We start from the raw sequence: 22,165 nt of genomic DNA on the forward strand, positions 1-22,165 counted from the left end.
ACTGGAAAGGCATAGGGTGCCCCTCTCGAAGGGCACACCCACCAGGTTCGCTCTGGCGATATTGCGGAATGGGCGGGGCTACGTTATGTCCGGTTCAATGGATAAGATGATCTGCGTGTGGGATATGAAGACTACCGAGACAGTGGGCGCCCCTTTTCAAGAGCACACTGAATCCGTTCTGTCTGTCGCAATCTCACCCGACAGCATTCACATTGTATCCGACAAGACCATCCGAGTGTGGGACATGGAATTTCTCAACCAGCCTTACCCTTCCAAAGTCCGCCTTTCATCTAACCCAATCTACGCTCTTCATTCCGTCTCCTAATTTATCCAGGATTCTTCAACTCTCTCTTGTTGCGAACAAGGATGGATGAGTTGTGTATGTCCAGACGGACGACTTCTTATCTGGATCCCATGCAATTTACACCCGCGGTCATGCATGTCCCAGGTAACACGCTCGTGATGCATGATAGTGCCTCGCAGTTCGATTTGAGTCGTCTTGCGCATGGCATGTCTTGGCACAGTTGTCGGGAACAGGAGGCTGCCTTGATTTGATTATGTTACCCTTGTATGTCGCGCCGCCATTGTCAATCTGAGGAGGGTTTATTCGTTGATTGAAACTTGTTCGACTGGATTTAATATAGTCTGTACATAGAATAGTTTGGCAGACACGCCTGGAGTACCATCGACCATGGTCAAGGCACATATGAAAAGGATTAGGCAGTTGGAATGACACGTGACTGCGAAAATCAGTCACGTCCAGGGCTTAAGTCATATGACTGGGTGGTCAACTGGACTCTGGGAGTCTCACATGAAGGCTCAAGTGACATCACGACTATGGATCTCCGGAATGCCAGTCTACCTCTTACTACGACACGTCGGCCATCGTAGTGGTCGCTTGGAAGTTGTACGTTCCTCATTGATCATCTGCCTAAGTATCCATAGTCTCTTCTGGTGGCGCGCATTTTACCGCAATAAACTCAGATAAAAATAAAATGTCACGGGACGCTGATTCCGTTTTTCTGACTCGCACTAGCCATTTTTCACCATGATGCCGGATCAATCTGAAGCTTCGAGCACACTGCCAAGCCTGCACCCGTGTCACACTCGTTTTACCATTAGCCAGATGTCTGCAAGGACAATCAAGAGGACGACACGCGGGTCTCGGATCTGCAATCTATCAATATGCGCTGCTTCATGCGAACGCTTTTTTCATCCAAACAACGCAACTTGTCCTCTCTATTCTGCCTCGTTTCTCTCCAAGATTATACTCTGAACTCGAAGTAACGGTACATAGGTCGCACGAGACGCTTTCCTATTGGCTCTCCATTTACAACATGTTGCTAAACTCAACGACCACATGATGCTCACGGAAGGAGTCTCGAAATGTTGAAACGTTGTGTAGATGTTGTTCTTTCACAATGGCAAAATGGGCTTATCATTGGGAGAACTCACAAGGCAAGCACAATCATCCGAAATTCTGAATCGTAGCTCATCTGATCAGTAGATGATTATCGTGGTTCGGGGGGTTTGCGCCCTGAATGTAGCCTAGCTATACTCTGACAAGACCATGCATGTGGCGTGTTTCCACCACGCACACAGTTATTGTAGAGGTACTTGACACAGTAATATCGTTATGTTGCTGCTAAACACCGTGAGTGTTTGACGCTGTAAACTGTCCGCGACTGACGAAGGTTCCTGGAACCTTGGAATATATCACGACCTGATGACAGCTCGGTGACCGGTAAAGAGCATAACGAAGACACGGAAGCGAGATGGTAACAGTGCGGTTTGTCTATAAAGATGAAAATTCAGCGCTCGGCGTTTGCATAAGGCATTCCGGGACAATGTGGAACCGAGACCATGACCGGGGCCAAATGTCATTCCAGGGATGCCAGTGAGCCAGCTGATCCTATCAGAGCGTTGTCATCGCCATGAACCATGATTAATGTACCTTTATAAAGGTCATCAGAAGAATCAGAACCATCACTGCGAGCGTCCGCGCCAATCTCGAGTGATCGGCCGTACGAAGGAAATGAGGTCACAGGTTGGATTTGAAGCTTGCATTACACATGAACCTACTATCCCTGCTTCGATTCTTGGGTTCTCCTAAATTGAAAATTGCCATTAGAGGTTTTCTGGCGCTCGTGGCGTCGGTCAGGTGCGAGGATGCAACGATATTGTGAACATGAGCGCGTTTCCCTGTAAAAGCAGTAATCCTGACACCCTCCAAATGTTACAGCGAGTAGGGGGCATTTGGCATTTGCACCTTTGATTGATTTTTGCTAGCTCTAAGCTGGGATGGACGCCGTGATAAGCTCGAGTAATGATAATAATACCGCATGGCCAATCAGGGTTGATACCCTGAACGGAACATACCAATTCATCGAACTCAGTACTTGCATCCAAGTCGACTGGGATAATAAAGTTTACCCAAATTCTGGGGGCTGGAGAGTTCAGCAGGATTGTGGAACTTGTGCACAATGATTCGCCAATAGACCCTGCACGTGTGCATAAGGCAAAGGTGTTACCGGGCCCGGGAAGACCTACAAGCCTTTCCTGGTAACAAAAAAAGTTGTCACACAGGGGGACTGAGGTGTGCCTCTCACTATGTCCGACTTCTCAAGCTTGGCTGCTTCTGGGTTGAAAATCTAGCACCCAGCGCTAGATGCAAGACCTGTGGCAAAGCATCAAAAGAAGATCCATGAGAACGATCAACGCCCGCCTTTAGTAATCATACTAAGTCTACAATTCCGGCAATCCAGAATTGCCTACCCCGGATACTGCTTACACTCAAATTTTATTCTCTCACAGCCGTCTGAAAATTGGATCCAGGGACTGGGATATGTTGTGATGAGAGAAAGACTGTCTGAATCTGTTGCTGCGGAACGGACGATTAAAGGTTTGATGCCACGGCAAGCGCTTGATAATGCAAGCATGTGACATGTCATTCTCGAACCAGTGCAGGAGGTTAGAAAATTCCGACCGCATGAAGGGTAACTTCTTCCAAGGCTCGATATGTCACAGAAAGATCAGTGCAGGAGCACATATTTAAACGCATAGATATCCTGCAAGTCTGAAGTCAAGCACCACACGATCTCATTGCACTACTTTACCTCAACGATTATGCAAGGCCCCATTGATTCTACCAACTTTCAGTATTCTTCTAGGCCAGATAACCGCTATACATTATCTCTGCCAGTGGACTATCCGCTGCTAGCGAAGAAGGAACAAATGAGTTGGCAGCTTCCTATCGCACACGTCCAGCAATACGGGCGTGCATGGCCAAACCCCCCTACTGCACTCGGTCAGCCCTTGGGTGCAGATGAAGAGTATCACCAAAACTACTCGTTGCTAGAGCGGAAGGAACAAGTGGGCTGGCAGCCTCCTGTCCCCAACGTCCAGAAATACGGGAGTGCGCGCCCAGCCCCTACTACTGCACTCGATCAGCCCTCGGGTTTAAACACAGTTAATTACCGACCCACGGAAAGCGGGGTGGTCGCTCGATATTCCGTAAGTCCTCACAGTTGCTGAACATTGCACGAACTCATTCCCGGCCATTCAGGCATCACCTGCGTTTCCGTCAAGAGACGCAAAGCTGGTGGTGCACACTCATGCGTCACATTCAAACCAGCCTGTTTCCGAGTTCATCGGCAATAACTGCGAGGACTGGACACTCACATTGGATATCCCCATCCCAGAAGACGTGGTCCGCCCGACTCTCACGTCTTTCTCATATACGGTCAAATATAGCACAGCGAATGATCACTTAGCTTCTGTCGTTCGATCCAATATTATGCTCGCAACAGCGGAATCAGAGAAGCCGGACGATGAAGAGACTAGCGAGGGTGCTGATGCTGTGTGCCTTTCGTCCGTGCTAGGCATCAAAGCTAATCAGTTGGATAACCAATGGAACCACTTCGTAGATCACCATCACATCCCTTTTAATGTCCGCGTCGTCCCCGGCAGTCGTCTGTACTTGCAGATTCACGTCTTGGAGTATCCCACAGAAGCGATACTGCGCTCTCTTTCGATGGATGTCTTTGCTACTTGGCTGGTTGACCAAGAAGAAATGCGTCTGCTTCAGAAACGTCAAGCCAAGATGCGAGCAGATGAAGCGAAAGCAAAGGCAGCTGAGGAGGAACAAGCCAGGCTGGCGGCGGAGGCACAGAAGGCAGCCGAGGCGGAACAAGCTAGGCAGGCGGCAGAGGCGCAAAGGGCAGCTGAGGAGGAAAAAGCCAGGCAAGCAGCAGAGGCGCAGAAGGCGGCTGATGAGGAACTAGCCAGGCAAGCAGCAGAAGCGCAGAAGGCGGCTGATGAGGAACTAGCCAGGCAAGCAGCAGAAGCGCAGAAGGCGGCTGATGAAGAACTAGCCAGGAAAGCAGCAGAGGCGCAAAAGGCGGCTGATGACGAACAAGCCAGGCTAGCAGCAGAGGCGCAGAATGCGGCTGATGAACCGGATGCAAATGTGGGCAAACCCGCGGATGAAGAGATGCAGGAAAAGATTCGAAAAGCGCTCGAGCGTCTTCCAGCGGATCGCAAATGTCCTGCAGGATATGCCTGGGTCCAAAATTCGACCGGTTTCACGTGCGGGGGTGCACATAGCATTACTTGGGAGGAATTGGATGCACTGGCTGACTCGGGTGGCTTGGATGGCTCGGATGACGATGGTACAGAAGAACTTTGAGTGACAGATGCAAAGGCGGGAAAGAATGCAGAAGACATAGGAGCTTAGAAACTTTCATGGTGTCCACCTAGCCCTCCCTCCCCCCTCTGACTGCTGCTGGCGCCCAAACACTTATCTCTGTCGAATACTGTGTCAAGTGTAGTACGATAATAATGACAACATATGGTATATTCTAGAGGGATTAAGTGATCATCATGTAAAGAGTGAATGTGATCTGGTACGGGCACGATAAAATAACGCTTGCAGTCTCCTTTTCCCATGTTGTTGAGCTCCGTGTTTGAGTATCTCGCAAATTTTAAGTAAAGAGGCACAGATTGCAGAGCTGGTAGCACGAACTCGCCGTAGTCCTCCAGATCAGGCGCGTGACACTTTTCACAGGATCGGACTCGTCGAAGGGCAGGGTGTTTGGGGTGCATGGGCGACTATCTGTGAAGCTTTGAGGAGTACTATATATGTACCGATGTTGTGATAATTCTGGTCCAAAAACCACTGCTGGCAGAACTGGCGCCGAAAGAGAGTCGTTGGTAGTGATCTACGAACGCGTTCAATTGAAAAGGTATGATTCGTGAAGTATAACATTATGCACACCGTTAGGCACTCTAAACAGTATCACACCAGTCTCCGCGAGTAATCGAGCTTTGGAAGGCTCACAATGAAATCCTCTTTGCATTGAACATTCTTCCCAGCTACATCAAAGGAGGTGCTGAGTGGCTTGATTTGAGCCACATGATTATTCGCATAGGTCCTCTGAGAGTAGCCGTAGCCTAAGTGGGATACCCATGGTTGATGGATTCTGTTGGATTACCCAGATATGTCGAGGAAGGGCAGGTCGGGTAAATACTCTGTCCAGTGTGAGCCTAAACGGGAGGTTTGTGTTCTTCAGTGACAGAGTATACGCCTTCTGGAGCCACAAAATTGACATGAATCAAACATACGCAAACAAAGGCGGCTGTGCAGCGCTCTTACTACTGACTGGTTTTGTACTAGTAGTGAATGGACACTGTCCTTCCAATACGGTAACCAGTGAGTATTACTGCACCAGTGCTTGCACCCAACAACTTCTGTGAAAATTTGCTGATGAGCCTGGACCTGATTAATTTGATTAGCCCACCTCAGTCACATCAATACGATTCCAGCATGAACATCGATATAATAGACTCCAGTCCAGCCAATCGATAATGGACGCTTCATTTCCTATACCCTCAGACAATTCAGGTATGTACAATTCTTGGTACGTCCTGTGTATGGTATAATAGCAACAGGATCTTCCACCACTCATCACTCTTTCTGCCAAAGCAAATCCTGACCGGTTTTACGATTTGGGTGTTGCAAACATGAGTTTGACTATTGCAGTTCGTAATGTCCTTATCTCTCTTTCAATGATGTACCCGGCCACACTGATAATCCAACTTGTTGCATCCACTTGGATGGACATTATTAGCTCATGGCTGGTGATATGATTGCAATAGTTGAGTGCTACGGGAGTTTGACATGGAACGCGTGTATAGGGCTTCGCCAAGTTCGTTCCAAGTCATTCATCAGCGTTTAGCGTTTATTCGAAGTCACTCATCAGCATTCGTTCTAAACCGTGGTCCTCCACGTTTAGTTTAAGCTACTCATGGGCGTTCGTTCGACAGCACTCATTGGATACTGCCATAGATCCAAGGTTTCGAGTCAGCAACGCCCGCGTGCGTCCAGATTTTTTCTCGTGTTCTTTCGTGCTTCTTATCAGGTCGCCTCCTATTTCAGTGTGTTCCCATATTCTATGCGTTGCTGATAGTTTCCGTGTCGGGAAAGGAATCTGATGGATTGCGAGTCAATGATGACTGATTTGTACAAGTAGTAATTAATTAACGTAGTTAGCGGGGCTGTTTGGGCTGAAAACCCGACGGGTTTTATGACTCGAAAGGGTCCAGGGTGAGCCGTGAGGGCGGGTTGGGCCTCAGCAGCTTATGAAATAGAATTTTGGTGGAAAATCACTGCTGTCTGAAGGTGTTGCGTCGAGTATGTTCTTTTGGCGAGTGGCATTTGAATGAAAACTAGTTTTTTTTAGCGAGACGCTTGATGCTGCTGCAAAGGGAGTGGAGGGCGGGTGCGACGAAATGAGCTAGTGTAGTTGAGCAGAAGAGGACTTGCGAGTAGTAGGTAGTGGGTACGAAGCAAAGCTATGTCGCCGCGTAGACCCGATTCGATGTACGTTCTCGTTCCTTGAACTTACGTAGAATATAATCTCCGACACGAAAGTTAGCTTTGGAGATGCGGCGTAACAGGTCATTCTAAGCCTTTTCTTCTTATTTCGTATACAATCCAGCGCGCTGAGCTATATGAATCTCGGAAGTCATTTCACCTTTGAGTCTTTGACGCTGATCAGTGATGTGCTAAAACTTTCGCACTGCGGCACATCTATACCTGCCGCCGCAAAATCTCCATGAGATTCTGGCGCCAGTAGTAGTTGGACTTTGTATGTGACACGCGTTACTGCTTTGGAAGCATTTATTGAGTCTTCCCCCACGCGAAACTTGCGTCTCATCCACATGCGCAGCAGCCCACCACAGGGGACCATAGACACGTTTGTCATCCAAGTCCCAACTTTTTGTTGTCTCGTCTCTATGATTCGGTCAGATATATCAAGGTTGACGGCTATGATTCTTCCGGAGGCCGTGGGTCACATTCACGTTAATCGTGTCATTGCAGGCGCCCTGGCATCGGTCTGGACCATGATCCGACACTTGGCATCGTTGAGTTTGGCTTCAGGATTGCTTCAACATATCATATGAATCATAACGCCTGATATAAACGCTGAGAACTAAGGTCTTATCTTCGTGGGCAAGAAACGAGTCCGTTTGCCGGTACGACGAAGCGAACTGTTGACCAGCGCCAGACACAACCCCCGACGGGTGTTATTAATGGACATTTATTCCAATTTCTCGGACTCAATACCAACTTGGTGGCAGTTCGTAAATTAGATAGAATAAAATAAGATTTGAGTGGGGCAACCTCACCAAATGTATTCAACATCCGGTATCTCGATCCTCGGTGGTAAAACTCCTCCACTACCTATACACTCCGACCCTCACACAGCGGGAAAACTGATATTTTACCACCCAGTGAAATTACGTTCACAAGGGCATTCTGGAACGCTCTAGGCTATGTCCCAGGTCTAGATCTGCTTGACGCATGAGGTAAAATGTTGAAACCCCCGACGGGTGAGAAGGTCTTCGTGAGCGCTACAGTTGCTATTTTCGACACCTGTCAGACGGGAAGACGGGCCCAAGGCTAAGCCGAAATTGTTGAATTGGAATTGACTATACGTATCAGTGCAGTTACGATTATGCGGGAAGGAAGCATCAACATAGTGGTGATTAAATTAATTCTTGCCCTGCACGTACCCAAGGACTTCCAGATTAACTTACGCATATTGAGACGGTATAAAGAGGCGCAGAAAAGCACAAGACGCCCTGCAATCCATCTACCCATTGCAATCAACCTCTAGTACAATGCCATCGCAGCCCGCTCCAGTGTCGCAGGTGATTTCACGCGTCACGCAACTGCCAGACACATTTGAAGGTCTTCACGAATGCATCTCTGCATTTGCAGTTTTGCCCGACGCACGGCGTATGGTCACCAGTTCGAGGGCCCACAAGACACTTTATGTGTGGGACTTGACGACGAAGAAATTGTTGAAGCGTCTGGTAGGGCATTCCAGTGATGTGTTTGGACTTGCGGTATCACGAGACGGGAGAATGATAGCTAGCTGTGACGTCACTGGAGGGATTATTCCCTGGAACGGAGAAACCGGGGATTGCCTTATTCAAACCAAGAAAGGGACTACCACTACCCAAAACGGCTCCACTGCCGTCATCGCAGCCTACAAGTCCACTGTCGTCCTATCGCTGGACTTTTCCGTGGATGGTTCAATTCTGGCAAGTGCCGGCGACCATACAGTGAAGTTTTGGAACACAAGTACATGGGAGCAACAAGCTGCAATCACTCCAAGTCCTGATGCAGTCGTCTCCTGCGTCCGGTATTCGTCATCTGGCGAATATCTTGCCATCGCCACAGAGCAACTTCAAGACAATATCTTCATCTATAATCCAGAAACTATGCAGCGTATCAAAACGCTCAATGGTCACTTAAGCGGAACCTTCACGCTCACCTGGACCCTCCACGGAACATACCTTCTCTCAGGTGGCGGTAAAAGCGATTCTACCATTCGCGTGTGGGATGCGTTGAGGGGGAACGAGATCTGCTCCTTCCGTGGTCACACTGAACAAATCACCTCCATTTCTGTCAATGAGTCCAACACCATCATCACTTCCACATCTCGTGACAAAAGTACCCGCCTCTGGCCGTTCCCGATTCAATCCAACGTACTCAAGCTATCCGCCGGCGCGTTTTGTGACAGATTCTCCGTGGATGGTCACTATATATTCGGCGTCGGCGAAGACCAGAAGATATCACAGTGGCTACTACCCTCGATACAGGTGTTGGTATGTTCCCATCGATTCCTCATGATTTCGTCATCTCATCTCGCGGATTTTAGCCAAAAGCTTCAGCAGTACATATTACTAGAAAGGCACGTTCTCATTATTGACCTTCGTAACGCAATTCGAGCATGCCATAGATCAACATCACCGGAATCATGCCCAAGATCGCCCTCGATGCGTTCATCATCGGGAACTTGTCCCAGGCTATGGACATATTTACAGAAGCGATAACGGCAGATGCCAGCAACTACATCTACTATGTGTATCGCGCAACTGTTTATGTACGCCTAGGCAAGTGGGACGCCGCGCTTGAAGATGTGGATCAGGTGGGTCATGGCGACCAATACCGAACCCCCTCAAATATACTAACTTGGATGTCGTGACCTAGTCTATCGGCATTGAACGCTCAGCGTTAGGCCTCATGTTCAAGGGCATTGCTCTCTATGGAAAGACACTCGTCAAGGAAGCCAGTAGAGCATTTGATCGTGCGTTGCAGTTGGTAACCGGAGATTCAGCAACCCATCTTCTTTTCCTGATCAAGGTGGGTTATATTTTGCTTCCGTGCTCCGTGCTTCATTGTGATTTTACAGGCTATTGCAACATTCAACGCAAATGAACACGACGAAGCACTCGTGCATGTTAAAGACATGGCCGAGACTTATCACGATAGTGCTGCCGATTTCCTTGCTTGTAGTGTCGTGCAAGTGAGTGTCAATTCCGGTTCGTATTCTGAATCTGAGACTGATTTTTTCTGCGCTTCGCGTATCAGATATACTTCTACGCCGAAATGGCATTCACTGCTGCGCAGGGCAACATTCGCGACAAATCTATCGAGTACATCAATGCCGCTTTCAAGATCGCTACTGCTTGTTCACTTGAAAAAATGGACATGTCCGTGTACACAGAATTCGACGTGGTACGTTGATAAAATACAACTGACTCAAACGTAATATTTGTGCTCAACTGCGCTTTCTTTGCAGATTTTCGGGTGGAACGTCAAGTCATTGTGGCAAAAGATAAACAAGTACCGCTGTCTTATACTCCTTCGGACGTGTAACATCGAAGCACTCGAGTGCTACCGAACACTGATGGATTCATGCGACAAAGCTGAGAAAGACAGCTTAATTGCTTGGTTCGCCGGTGAGTTTTTTCAGTCATATCAACCATGCTGCCGTTCTCAACTATCTTTCACTCAGCTTACAAGGGTGTGAAATGTATGCCGTGTGGATCTCAGAAACAACTAGCTGCTGCTGCAACGACGAGCATGAACGCAGAAGTTGAAGTGAAACAAGCGAGCCTGGAAAAGGTTGTGGAAACAAAGGTTGTCGGAACTAAGGTTGTCGGAACAGAGGTTTTCGGAACAGAGGTTGTCGAAACAAAGGTTATCGAAACAAAGGTTGTCGAAACAGAGGTTGTTGAAACAAACGTAGAGAGGGAGAAAAAGGTGGGCAGCGCCGCGGATGAAAAGATGCAGGAAAAGATCAAACAAGCGATCGAACGTCTTCCAAAGGACCGCAAATGTGCTAACGGATATGCTTGGATCCAAACTTCGAATGGCTTCAAGTGCGCGGGGGGTGGACATAGCATTTCTTGGGAGGAATTGGAAAAATTGGGTGGCTCGGAGAACTAGGATGGCTGCCATTCACCTCTGTAGCGCTGCTATTTTTCCCGCTTGTTCCTGCCGAATATGTTTGCACTCACTTTTATGCTCTCTCCTAGTTGTGTCAATCAGTTGTCCTCCGAAATATACTCGTTTTGCCACTTCTTCCGTGACAAATTAACTTTACTTCTGTAAGGAATGACAGTTCGGACGGTCTTCGCTGTCAATGTGTGATAAACTGATAGCTTGGTTGCAGAAGGTGTACCACATGAGTTGGTTCCTGTAAGCCCGCTGGATCTCCTATGATCCCCATAGATGCTGTCCAAGATACCGAAGCACAAGATCTCAGTATCACTGCCTTTCGGCGTAACACTTGAGCTAATGACAGTCTCGACTTCTACTTACAGTTCTTCTCCGCCGAGTGCCGACAGAGCGACCCGAAGTTCGCAATGAAGTTCGCATGACCATATTTTCTGAAAAAACAGTCTGTCGATCTTTGAAAAAATGGTCGACCGTTTGTAAGCTAGCCCTTGCCATGGCGCAGCAATCTCGTAGGGAATCTGCTGATGCTGATCTGCCCCAACACAGGATGGACCTAAGTACACTGGAATTCCGTAGGCAAGACAGCAACTGCTACAGTCGAGCATCTCGAGCATCAACATCAAAAACCATGGGAAACACCTAACAATATCTAGGCATTTGAAGCGCTCAGAGAATCACAAAAAGGGCGGTGTAGCAACATTTATATGGCAAGTCTTCTAGGTCATGGTGATTGCATCATTCAGGCTGAGTATTTCCATGCGAAGATAGAGGATGGGATGGTTACCGTGCACCTCATCGCGTGAAGATGTGCTTTGCCATCCGCGCCATGTTGCGACATGTGACCGTTTTGGATTCGTATCTTTGGCATCCTGTGAAGGTGGAATAAGGATTCTAAAGCAATGATGTGTCTGTACGATGGCTATGCATGTGCGAGCATCCGACTATGATGCGACTTTGTAGTCTGCCCATGAATTTGCTGAGCATCGTGAAGGTCCGACAATGGTGTTCTTGGCTTATCTGATGGACCTCGCTTTTAGCTCACAAGCTTTACAAATTACTAGCTCCTGCTCAAGTCAGCACTGCAAAACATCACTGAAATACAATGGTCACTGACCGTGCCCGAGGCTGTATAATCAGAAATCGGGCTTTTTTTTGCCTGCCACAAGCTTCTCCGCCTCCCATGTGCGATGTTTCTTTCGACCTAGTATGTATTGCGTCTTATATTTAACAGGTATCAATCACACACCACGAGTCACGATGCATCCGTCAGTGCAATGAATCACCGTCGCATCAAGTGCATGATCAGATCCACCGAATAGAAGTGCGCTGTTGTGTTTCTTCTCTGACTTTTGCCATACCATGGAATGCAACGTTGTTACAGAAAGAAATCAGGGGAGCTAATAGCAAGTCTCAGGCTTCGCAAGCAAAGCTAAGAGAACATAGATGCTCATTGCGATCGCATCCCACTTATGCCTGTATGACCACATGGTTTCATATGGAACACCTCGAGAATGACATTGGAAATAAGTTTGCGATCAGTCGTAATACTGGTTTGTAAATCAAACTCTACTTTGATTATCTAGGGCTTCTTTTTGATCTTGAACCATTTCACCCAATCAAGGGTCTTAGGGTATCATGCTGATTTTGTCGATAGGAACGCCGAATGGTGGTATACCTAACACAAACGCTGTCGTTATACACCACTAACCTTTCCCACTCGCCCACACCCATCCCTCGAACATGACCTACGTCTCAAATGATCCCAGTTGGTGGCCGATGATGAATTCCGCTATGTTTATCAACTATTGGCAGAGTTTGTCGCATCAAGATGTCTAGACCTAACGTTGACTTGGAGTTTTTCAGTTGCCTCCGGCGTCGTGGTGGTATACGATTGGGGTGAGCACGACAGTGTTCGGAAATCGCTGATATTCTCATGATATTTCCAGTCTCAACACTCGGACAAGAGGTACGTAGATGTTCTTGCCGTAACAGCTAACTCGCTAAGAATGGTGCCATAGATTGAACTCATCTGGGTGAGTGACAAGAGTCCCGTATCAGAAGAAACCAAAGAGCATGCAATGAATTTGCGACAGAGACAAGACTATTCTCTCATGACTGTGCTGTATTCGATTGTTCGTACTCGTGTTGGGCTTTAGCGTGGTGGGCAACTTATGCTGACTCCAAAATGTTCTAGATACGCTATACTGGAATACTGAATTCTGTGTATGTGCCGAGACGAACAACTTTGCACTGTGCTAATAGCTCATCTCTGACAATTAGTGTCTATCTTTTGCGTACGTCTTATATGCGCTATATTTCATTTTCTGACGGCGAGACACAGAAAGTATGTCGTCGGTATTGCTGACAGATACAGTAAGTATTCTGCAACCATCTCATTCCCGTCCAATCAATACACTCATATGTAGGGGTGAGCGAGATTCCAACCATTGAACTTGGCTCAACATAATGACTCAATAGATGTAACTCGAAGTCTTTGATACTAGTGCGAGGGCGTTCACTAATTGGGAGTTTTAGGCAATGTCACGTACTATGCAATAAATGGGACAAATGTGGCCTCGACTGCCATGTTGGGCGGTAAGTGACCCAGGTGCAATACTTCAGTGATATTGACCCGACTGACACATAAGCAAGTGATCATGATTGTTCGGTTGCATGCCATGTATCAGGGATCTAGGACGATGCTTATGTTCCTTGTCATCGTCTTCCTGGCTGTAAACATCGCCTGCGGAGTAATCATGGCAATAGCACTCAGCGATACTGTAGGAGGTAAGCTTCACTTGTCGACTTGAAGAACACGGCTCATTGGACAAACACCAGAGGAGTTGATATTATCTGGCATATATTTCTGCGGTTATGCATATGGAGGGGGCGTGGAGGTTCTGCTTTCAATGATTTGGATGCTCAACACTGTTTGGGAGGTCCTCGCACTGTGTCTTTCGGTTTGGGTTGCTGCGAAACACTTCCGTGAGCTGCGACAACTCAGCTCATCAACAGGATCAACCATCGAAGACTGTTTCAGAGTTCTGATACAATCTCACGTTCTTTATTTTGCAAGGTGAGCTTGTATTATGAACGTGGTTATATTTTTATGCTCACGTTTCGCACATGTTAGCTTTGTTGGTGTCTCTTCCCTCCAGCTTGCTGAACGTTCTCCGGAAATCGCGGTGTGCCAACCTGTCGCCAATATCTGTGTGTAACCACTGCTCATCATTTCTGTTAGAATTCAAATTCTATTGGAGTTTCGATACTCGGTGGTACTCTTCGAGTTTTATCGGTCGTGCAAATGTTTGTGCTAGGACCACGCCTCATCCTTAGCGTTCGAGAATTCAATGCAAAACTCGTGGCATACTCCGATGCAGGAACTAGCATGGATCCGATTGTTTTCCAGGAGAATGTACATGTATCAACTAGCAGTACTGTGTAGGGAAATGCTTGCCGAGTGGTCTACAAGGAGGAGAAATTTGATTGAGGATCCGTCGTGGTACATAGAGTGTTTCGAAGTTGGTCTGGGCAAACCTATTTATTGGTGTATCCGAGTCACTACTGGATCGTAGCGGCGGTGACCCGCCAGTCCCCGACTCGGAGTCGTAACTTCTGGCGCGTATGTATCACATGGCTATCGTGGCTATCCAGTCTTGTTGCTTAAAACTACGGGTGTCCTAACCACGGACGTCGATGATATTCGGCGATGGCTTTTGACGAGCGTAAGACTTACAGTGAATCGCTCCCATATTGGTTGTGTATGTGAGGTGTATGAATTCAAGAAAAGGAAATAAGTTCACGCGCATATTTGCCCTCATCGCTGATGACCCTTCTCCTAGACCTCGTTCCACGAGGTCTACCTTCGATAGTCCTATATGGGAGCGTGAGTATCATGAGTCCTGGGGAGAACGCGCATCTGTGAAAGTGAACAAAATGTCTGTGGGCGTGGAACGCCAGAGAGAAGATGAAAGTGAGTACACGCTGCGGGGATGCCGATGTCCAAGATAATGCTGTAGGTTGCTACGAGAAAAGACTGTCCGAGATACCAAAGCACAAGATCTCAGTATCATTTGGCGTAACAGTTCTACGGAAACAATTCACGTGACTCTCATGTCCCGGTCGGTGTGCACAAATTGGCAGTCTTTCCGCACCCCAAAACATATTGTTGGTATTACACTCATCCAAGGTATACGTGCGTGCTAATGCACTACATCATTAAGTGTACATCTCCTATGCTACACCGAGGGCGTTTAGGAACGATCAATAACTGAGCGTCTCCATAATCCCATCCAAAATCCTAACCGCATCCGGCATATTAAACTTCTCAAACTGCAGCCCAGCCGGGACGCTATAAAATGACATCAAAACCCGAGGAGAAAGGATACGAAAACGACACTCACTCCCATCCTGTAATCCTCCTCACAGGCGCCTCCAACCTCAAGAAAGCCCTCTTCCCAACCTCCGCAGCGATTTCGCCTCCGACGCCGCCTGTCATACCGGCTTCGTGTACGATTACGAGCCTCTTCGTCCTGCGCACGCTCTCTACGACCGTTTCGACGTCCCATGGTAATATCGTTCGGAGATCGATGAGTTCGACTTTGGCGTTGCGAAGGGAGGGTGGAATGAGTGGCGCGAGTGAGGGTGGTGGGGAGTTGAGGAGGCGGAGGGCGGATTCGCAGTGGTAGACGGGGGTGCCCCATGTTAAAACTGTTAGATCGGATCCTGGGATGAGGATTTCGGCGCGAGAGAGGGGGAGGGAGAAGTCGTCGATTGGGACTTGTTCGACTGTGGGTGAAATTAACGATATGTGCAGGGAAGTGGTGAAGGGTAACGTACCTGTAGAACGATAGAGGATTTTAGGCTCCATGAATATGACTGGGTTGGGATCGCGTATGGCTGAGAGGAGGAGGCCTTTACATTGGATCGGGGAGCGGGGGATTACGACCTAGTGGTGCATGAGATCATTTAAAGATTTCGTCATGGAATCAGCAATGTGATGGGATAAAACATACCTTGAGACCAGATGCACCCATAAAGAAACCCTCAGGGCTTTGTGAATGGTATAGCCCACCATGACCAACAGCCATGGTCGGTGTCCGCACGGTTAACCCACCAATAGAGAAATGTCCACCCGAACGGTAGCGAAACTTTGCGGCTTCGTTCACGAGCTAAGTTGATCCGGGTTGTAGGTCAAATTTGAAGTTTAAGATCCGGATGAAGTGCAACGAACGAACCTGATCAAAGGCGGGGAATATATAATCAGCGAACTGAATTTCTGCGATTGCAGTATGGCCCATGGAGGCGAGGCCAATTCCAAAACCTGCAATACCTTGCTCTGTCAATGGGGTATTGAAGACGCGTTCGCGACCTGTAGCATGATTGGTTATGGATACGACGTGGTGTATGGATCCAACATACCAAATTCTTCTGCTAGGCCCTGTCCGATGCGTGAGGACAGATGACGTTACGAAGACATAATGATGCATACCATCGTACACCTAAACACCCCGCCAAATGCTATATCCTCACCAAATATGACTGCAGTATCATCCTTAGAAAGTGCAATACTAATTCCGTCAGCAAACGTCCTGGGTGGAGAAAAACGGATTACCTGAGGGCATCCCGCACAGCTTGATAGAGGTTCATCTTGCGTGTCTCGCGGCCGCCGATGATGTTACGATCAGATTCCTCGTCTTGCCATGATATACCTGGGGTTCTGAGAGCAGATTCTCGTGTGGTGCGGAGAAGCTGAGAAGATGCGACGGATGAAGATTGACCGCTCGCAGATGGGGGTTCGATAGTAGTGGTGCTCGCTGTCGTCTGCCATCGACGGGACTTGGTTTGGGGTAAGTGACATTGTTCTGGAGACTGGAAGAGGGACTTACGAGTGCAGGAAATGTAGAGCGCAGACGACGGGCGAGCATTGGGAATTGAAAGAGGCGTTAGGGAGAAGACAAGATCCGTGAAGCAGGGCAGTAACATTCTGCATTGAACCGAAAGTCTAATAATTGATCGTAATTGAACGACTTTACATGCCAAATGGGCATCGTCGGGCCGGGTTCTCTGTTGCCACTGTTCTCATGATTTTTTAGTTTTAGCCTCAGCTGAGCTGGTATCTTAATTTGAACCCCAAGAGTCTGGATTGGCCCAGTCTATAGTCGGATGATCCAGGCGGCGTAGGAATTTCTCAAGGTCATGCCCAATGTAGATGATTGAACTTGGTGTTTCCTCATCACTGTCATGGAGAGTGACAGTGCATTCGTGGCTCCAGAGGGCGTATACTCTGTCACTGAAGAACACAAACCTCCCGTTTACTCTTCTACACCGACACAACCCATATACCAAACTCGTCTTTCATCCATCACAGTTCGCTTTCCACCAAAGCAATCAATTTCTCCAGGCCTCGCTCAGTTTCTTGGTGCAAATCTAACAAAGGATCTTAAAAAAGACAAGGAAAAGGAGCGGGAGAAAGAGAAAGAGCCTGTCGTAAAGGAACGCCTGTTGATAGAGGAGCGGAGCATGTCATCCAGCAGTACCCCAGAAGACAGCTTTTCATCTCCAGATGCAGTAGCTACTCCAGACCTCTCAGCAGAACCCCAACAGTACAAGCTCTTTTCCCATCCTTCCATCTCACCAGGTAAAAAGAAATCAAACATGTCACGACCAAAACACAACATGCGCACGACATCATCCACATTTATCACGCGTCTTCAAAGCACTGAAGGTCTCAGCAAAACACTCGCAGCAAAACAAGGCGAGGTCACATTCTTGTTCTATAATTCTGGAAAGAACTTCATGTGGGTCGAGGTGGGGTCCAAAACAAAGGTTCGTCATCTAATCTTTCGCTGCGCAGAACGCTGCATAATTCTACTAGGAACCACTAACGAGGATTAGCTTCTCTGCACACCCAACTTGTCATGATGTAAACCCGTCTACCGCATCCTCAGAGCGACTAGATGTTATCATAGGATTCAACACAGGCGACCTCGTATGGTTCGGTATGCACATCATCTCACATCTATTCCTTTGCTTACAGTGATCGATCAGACCCAATATCAAGCCGCTACTGTCGCCTCAACAAACAGGTAGTTAAACCCACTTCCATTGTAAACCCCATCTCACACCCAAATATCAGGGCACTATCTCCTCCTCCTTCTGCACAGCCGTCCGTTGGGTCCCTTCCTCCCCGACCCTCTTTCTCGTCTCCCACGCAGACGGAACCATAATTGTCTATGACAAAGAACGCGAAGACGGCATATTCACTGCATCCATTCCAAATGGACTCACAAATACCCCGCATATAAACATCAACGCACACCACGCATCTCTTGTAAGTCACGAATGGGACCCCCTATCAACGATATTTGTCACTCCTCCGCCGTGGCATCCAGAAGCAATCGGGAGGGGAGAGAAGGGTGTGGCCGCGAAGAACCCAGTAAGCCATTGGCGTCTGTGTCGCCGCAGTGTCGTTGGTCAGTCAAGCCTTTTTAATACTTGCGTTGGGAGCTCATCTTGGCTAGACTTTGTATTCTCCCCTGATAATAAATATGTAGCCGCCATTTCAGAGGATGGGTGTCTGAGGGTGATCGATCCACTTGCAGAGCAGTATGTCGTCTCCTCCGATCGCTGAACAGATTTTAATATTTAGTTTAGGCTGGTAGACTGCTACGCATCCTATTTCGGCTCTCTAACCTGCGTCGCATGGTCTCCTGACGGGCGTTTCATTCTCGTGCGTTTCCAAGTCTACAACCCAATGAACATCTTTGATTGTCTACTCTCAACTAGACCGGCGGCCAAGACGACCTCCTCACCATTTTCTCCCCTTGGGAACAACGAGTCGTCGCACGATGTCAAGGACACTCATCATTCGTCTCAGCCGTCGCTTTCGACGAACTCCGCTGCGATGGGCGGACATACCGCTTTGGTAGCGTAGGAGAGGACAACAAGCTCATTCTCGTGCGCTAGTTTCTTGCACTTATAAATGACCGATTACTCAGCTAATCTGACAGTGGGACTTTTCCTCTGGCGCTCTTCATCGCCCCAAATTCCTCGGAGCACACCATACGCGCACATCAATGTCATCTAGTATTTCGCTCGCTCACCGACGCGGAACGGGGTCGACGATTCAACTATCTGCACCGCGGTATCACCCTGCGCCTTCGAGGAATGAAGTGTCGACTGTGCAGCCCGTATTGGTCAGTTTGCCTTCCCTCTTCCGTTTCTCCACTGGGTTTTCCATTGTGAATGCGACTGATTAACTTATAGGTAAAACAACTCGACTCCGACCTCCTCACGTCCCTCGCTTTCCTCCCTCGCGCACTCATAACAGCGTCAAAAGCGGGCCACGTCCGAGTATGGGTACGGCCGCTTGTCATGGCTAATGCTAGCCCTAGGAGAAGGCATCCGCGTGGGACGTTGTCTGTAACAGATTTTCGGGGAGCAGTAGTCCCTTGAAGTGGGTTCGTAGTGGGTCGATCTTAGTCTGCGGTGGTTGAACTTCCTGGTGACGACTTCGCGATGGTTCGACTTCGGCGCCGAGATGAGTGGCAAGGATCTAAGTTATTTGTGGATTATGTATAGCTGTAAACGTAGATCTCGCATTCACACGTACCAAGATTATCGATACCGCGTATAATTTTTTCATTGGGCTTTTCTCTGCCCTGCCTTGACTGATCATCGTCCCCGTGTGTGGTGTATCAAGCATCGCTCGACCTCTCTTCAAAATCATCCGTCATATCATTCAGATCCTCCGCTTCACTCGCTGTCCCCGTCTCACCCTCCTCATCCATATCTTCCATGCTTGCATCCAGATCAGCTCCCGAATCGTCATTCTCCTCGCCGTCCTCGTTAATCGAAGGGCCGCCGCCTGATTGGCCCGTATCAGAACCATCAGAATCGTCCTCTGCCTATAAGAACGGCAAACTCAAACAAAGTACAAAAAAACCTAAGCAAAACCCACGCACCTCATTCTTCTCCTCCAACTGCGTCGTATGCCGCCCAATCGGAACGAGCCACTGAAACCCGCGATTCCTTATCACCAAGTTCTATTCCGGTCGGTCACGCGTCGATATAAACATAATGTGTGTGTAGAGTGTTAGTAAGGAATGTGGCTCGAGGAGCGTGCACGTACGGAATCTTCTAGTTCGTTCTCCTCGTCTGAGAGGTCGTCGATTTCGCGTTGAAGATCGCGTCGGGTGTCCATGCGCCCGGGGTAACGATCGAGTTTTGGGAGTGGGGTTGGGTTTACTTGGGGTGCGCGTGGGAGGACGAGGGGGATGGTTGGAGGGCGGGGGACGAGCGTTGGGGATGTGATGGGCATTTGGTGGTGATGGTGGAAGATGACAAGTTTGGTATTACGTGTTTTGTCCCGAGAACTTTCGGCATTTGGAACTTGTTCTTGCTCACCTAGACTTATCCGATGATCGAATGATTCAAGTGATCCGTAGTGGGCGTCTTCCTCCCATCCCTGACGTGCTACCAAGACCCTTCTATCGACCCTCCATCTTTATGATAGGTGGGTACGGTATCTGCCTTCTCAGCATTTGGTGTGGCTTGCTAGTAGCCATCATCAAGAGTCAAGACTCGGATGCCATGACAATTGGTATCGTACTATATGTTTGCCTTGAAATTTATCCTCTGCTTTCGAAAAACAAGCTAGCTGGCCCATGCATCCTATACCCAACGGTACCATCCTAGTCACTAGGTGCAACAAACCGGCATTCTCGTAATTCACGTAGACGACTCGTCATCCAGATTATCAACGTGGAGTGCCTCATACGCATTCATGGCCGCAAATATGTTTCTGCTGGAGTATAATTTTACAGCCTAAAAAGTTCAAGGGCTCAAAGAATCAAGATTTCCATTTCCTAAAAGGTCGCATGTCGAGACTCGCACCATACCTCCAAACTCTCCAGTGCCTACCACCACAACCGTCGTCGTCGTACTCGATTCACTGACCCAGCATCCAACACTCATGGCCGGTGCACATGGCCATAAATGAGCAATCTGATTGTAATTCACGAGTGCTAATACTCGCCTGACCGCAGTTTCGACAAGGTCCTGTCCGGTTTCCGCACATCGCGTGTTCGTTTATGGTGTTCTTCTAAACCCATCGTTTTATCCCCAACTGTGTACGGGAGTAATGTGTAATAGGATATGACAGTACTCGCCTCTTCCTGTCCGTGTGGTGGCGCCGGACGCCTTATTTAAACAACTTGAACGCCTTTCCGATATATGAGGTTAGTGCTGATGGCGGCTGCATGCTTCCCTGAAGAGCAAGCTAAAGTACGGGCCGAGCTTGATGCAGTCACATCGGAAGGCAGCGAGGTAACTGGACTATATACCGCAGTCCTATCAAATGATTATTGATGTTTCTCCAAAGCACCGACCTTCGCCGATAGACCATCCCTTCCTCGTCTGGAGGCCTTCATATCTGAGGCTCTAAGATGGAGACCGTCGGTTCCTGAGGCTAGGCCTCTGAATGGTCGGTCCTGCGCGTGAAGTTCACGCAATTTGCCTCTCAGGATTGCCTCACCGAACTACTGAAGATGTAATTTGGGCAAGTGCTCTCTAAATACTTTGTTGCGCGAGGATAATCTGACATCCGCGGGCAGGAAAACTATTGCATTCCCGCTGGAACCACAGTAACCGGCAACCACTGATACGTCGTGAAGAACGACATATCGAATTGACACCGCCTCAGGGCCATCTCTCGAGATCCAGAAGTTTATCCCGAGCCTGATGCATTCAAGCCCCAGCGCTGAATTGACGACCAAGGTCGTTTGAGAGACTATCTCACATTCTTTGTATTTGGGTTTGGTCGGCGGTAAGCACCGTCTTGCGGGATGCACTTCCTTTGATGGTCCTTTCTTCCAGCGTATGCTCAGGTCAACACGTTGCGAACAGGTTACGGTTCTTTCTACGCATATAATTTCCCGAATCTGATTTGAAATGTTACAGATCAGTGTTCATAAATTCGCTTCTTATTCTTTGGGCTTTCCAGCTCAATCTGGATCCTACGAAGCCGCAGGATGATATGGGGTTTACGAGCGCGTTCATGCCAAATGTCCATGCGCTATTGAATTTCAGACGAGGGTTCCAGAAGTTGAGCTCAGGCATATGATGTCAAATTATCCTAAGGCTGGGTGAGAACCTTTGACGTCTAGGCCGGATCGCCAATAGCGGGCCGGGGACGAACCATCATATCCATATCGTTATCAAGTCCGACTCGTATAACGTCGTGGTTAACAACTATGCTTTTTCCTTGACGTCTAGCTCACTTTCAGTATGTCAGAAGTTTTTGTAAGGTTTTTGCTTATGTGTTGGTGTTTTGGCTTTCTCCATCAA

General features: G+C 48.3%; 5 protein-coding genes across 5 annotated transcripts; 3 read left to right on the forward strand and 2 right to left on the reverse strand.

Moving 5' to 3' along the window:
* Positions 1-3,656: 3,656 nt before the first annotated feature.
* Positions 3,657-4,777, forward strand: EDB93DRAFT_833030 (uncharacterized protein). The gene has a single exon (XM_041457638.1). The coding sequence runs from the start codon at positions 3,797-3,799 to the stop codon at positions 4,685-4,687; it is 891 nt and encodes a 296-aa protein (XP_041303670.1). The 5' UTR covers positions 3,657-3,796; the 3' UTR covers positions 4,688-4,777.
* A 4,232-nt stretch (positions 4,778-9,009) lies between these two features.
* Positions 9,010-10,955, forward strand: EDB93DRAFT_833135 (uncharacterized protein). The gene is made up of 7 exons (XM_041457640.1): positions 9,010-9,177; positions 9,231-9,500; positions 9,563-9,715; positions 9,765-9,878; positions 9,944-10,090; positions 10,155-10,314; positions 10,371-10,955. Exons 2-7 carry the CDS (start codon positions 9,330-9,332, stop codon positions 10,802-10,804), a joined length of 1,179 nt encoding a protein of 392 aa, XP_041303671.1. The 5' UTR covers positions 9,010-9,177; positions 9,231-9,329; the 3' UTR covers positions 10,805-10,955.
* Positions 10,956-14,953: 3,998 nt separating this feature from the next.
* On the reverse strand, positions 14,954-16,891 carry EDB93DRAFT_833110 (thiamine diphosphate-binding protein). The gene is made up of 9 exons (XM_041457639.1): positions 16,705-16,891; positions 16,431-16,654; positions 16,308-16,386; positions 16,238-16,256; positions 16,054-16,187; positions 15,832-15,987; positions 15,656-15,764; positions 15,220-15,604; positions 14,954-15,167 (listed from the first exon to the last, which is right to left on the reverse strand). The coding sequence occupies exons 1-9, from the start codon at positions 16,741-16,743 to the stop codon at positions 15,080-15,082; spliced, it is 1,233 nt and encodes a 410-aa protein (XP_041303672.1). The 5' UTR covers positions 16,744-16,891; the 3' UTR covers positions 14,954-15,079.
* Positions 16,892-16,917: 26 nt separating this feature from the next.
* Positions 16,918-19,444, forward strand: EDB93DRAFT_833996 (WD40 repeat-like protein). The gene is made up of 9 exons (XM_041457641.1): positions 16,918-17,644; positions 17,694-17,817; positions 17,867-17,904; positions 17,955-18,291; positions 18,340-18,424; positions 18,473-18,548; positions 18,605-18,775; positions 18,829-19,014; positions 19,085-19,444. The coding sequence occupies exons 1-9, from the start codon at positions 17,060-17,062 to the stop codon at positions 19,271-19,273; spliced, it is 1,791 nt and encodes a 596-aa protein (XP_041303673.1). The 5' UTR covers positions 16,918-17,059; the 3' UTR covers positions 19,274-19,444.
* A 71-nt stretch (positions 19,445-19,515) lies between these two features.
* On the reverse strand, positions 19,516-20,226 carry EDB93DRAFT_1339687 (uncharacterized protein; the record flags this gene model as incomplete). The annotated part of the gene is made up of 3 exons (XM_041455430.1): positions 19,950-20,226; positions 19,783-19,863; positions 19,516-19,725 (listed from the first exon to the last, which is right to left on the reverse strand). Exons 1-3 carry the CDS (start codon positions 20,136-20,138, stop codon positions 19,516-19,518), a joined length of 480 nt encoding a protein of 159 aa, XP_041303674.1. The 5' UTR covers positions 20,139-20,226.
* Between the last annotated feature and the right edge of the window lie 1,939 nt (positions 20,227-22,165).

Source organism: Suillus bovinus (genome assembly GCF_016758785.1).
Source record: "Suillus bovinus strain UH-Sbo-P2 chromosome Unknown EDB93scaffold_72, whole genome shotgun sequence".
NCBI lineage: Eukaryota > Fungi > Basidiomycota > Agaricomycetes > Boletales > Suillaceae > Suillus > Suillus bovinus.

What these genes read in the sequence shown, in the direction of transcription:
- EDB93DRAFT_833030 (XM_041457638.1), top strand. Translation starts at nt 3,797, where the DNA reads ATGCTCGCAACAGCGGAATCAGAGAAGCCGGACGATGAAGAGACTAGC.
- EDB93DRAFT_833135 (XM_041457640.1), top strand. Translation starts at nt 9,330, where the DNA reads ATGCCCAAGATCGCCCTCGATGCGTTCATCATCGGGAACTTGTCCCAG. An exon ending in ATCTTCTTTTCCTGATCAAG is followed by an intron (nt 9,716 to 9,764) that starts GTGGGTTATATT and finishes GTGATTTTACAG; the next exon opens with GCTATTGCAACATTCAACGC. An exon ending in TTGCTTGTAGTGTCGTGCAA is followed by an intron (nt 9,879 to 9,943) that starts GTGAGTGTCAAT and finishes TTCGCGTATCAG; the next exon opens with ATATACTTCTACGCCGAAAT.
- EDB93DRAFT_833110 (XM_041457639.1), bottom strand. Translation starts at nt 16,743, where the DNA reads ATGCTCGCCCGTCGTCTGCGCTCTACATTTCCTGCACTC. An exon ending in GCTCTACATTTCCTGCACTC is followed by an intron (nt 16,655 to 16,704) that starts GTAAGTCCCTCT and finishes CCCCAAACCAAG; the next exon opens with TCCCGTCGATGGCAGACGAC. An exon ending in TATTCCCCGCCTTTGATCAG is followed by an intron (nt 15,988 to 16,053) that starts GTTCGTTCGTTG and finishes GGATCAACTTAG; the next exon opens with CTCGTGAACGAAGCCGCAAA.
- EDB93DRAFT_833996 (XM_041457641.1), top strand. Translation starts at nt 17,060, where the DNA reads ATGGAGAGTGACAGTGCATTCGTGGCTCCAGAGGGCGTATACTCTGTC. An exon ending in AGGTGGGGTCCAAAACAAAG is followed by an intron (nt 17,645 to 17,693) that starts GTTCGTCATCTA and finishes TAATTCTACTAG; the next exon opens with GAACCACTAACGAGGATTAG. An exon ending in AGGCGACCTCGTATGGTTCG is followed by an intron (nt 17,818 to 17,866) that starts GTATGCACATCA and finishes GTGATCGATCAG; the next exon opens with ACCCAATATCAAGCCGCTAC.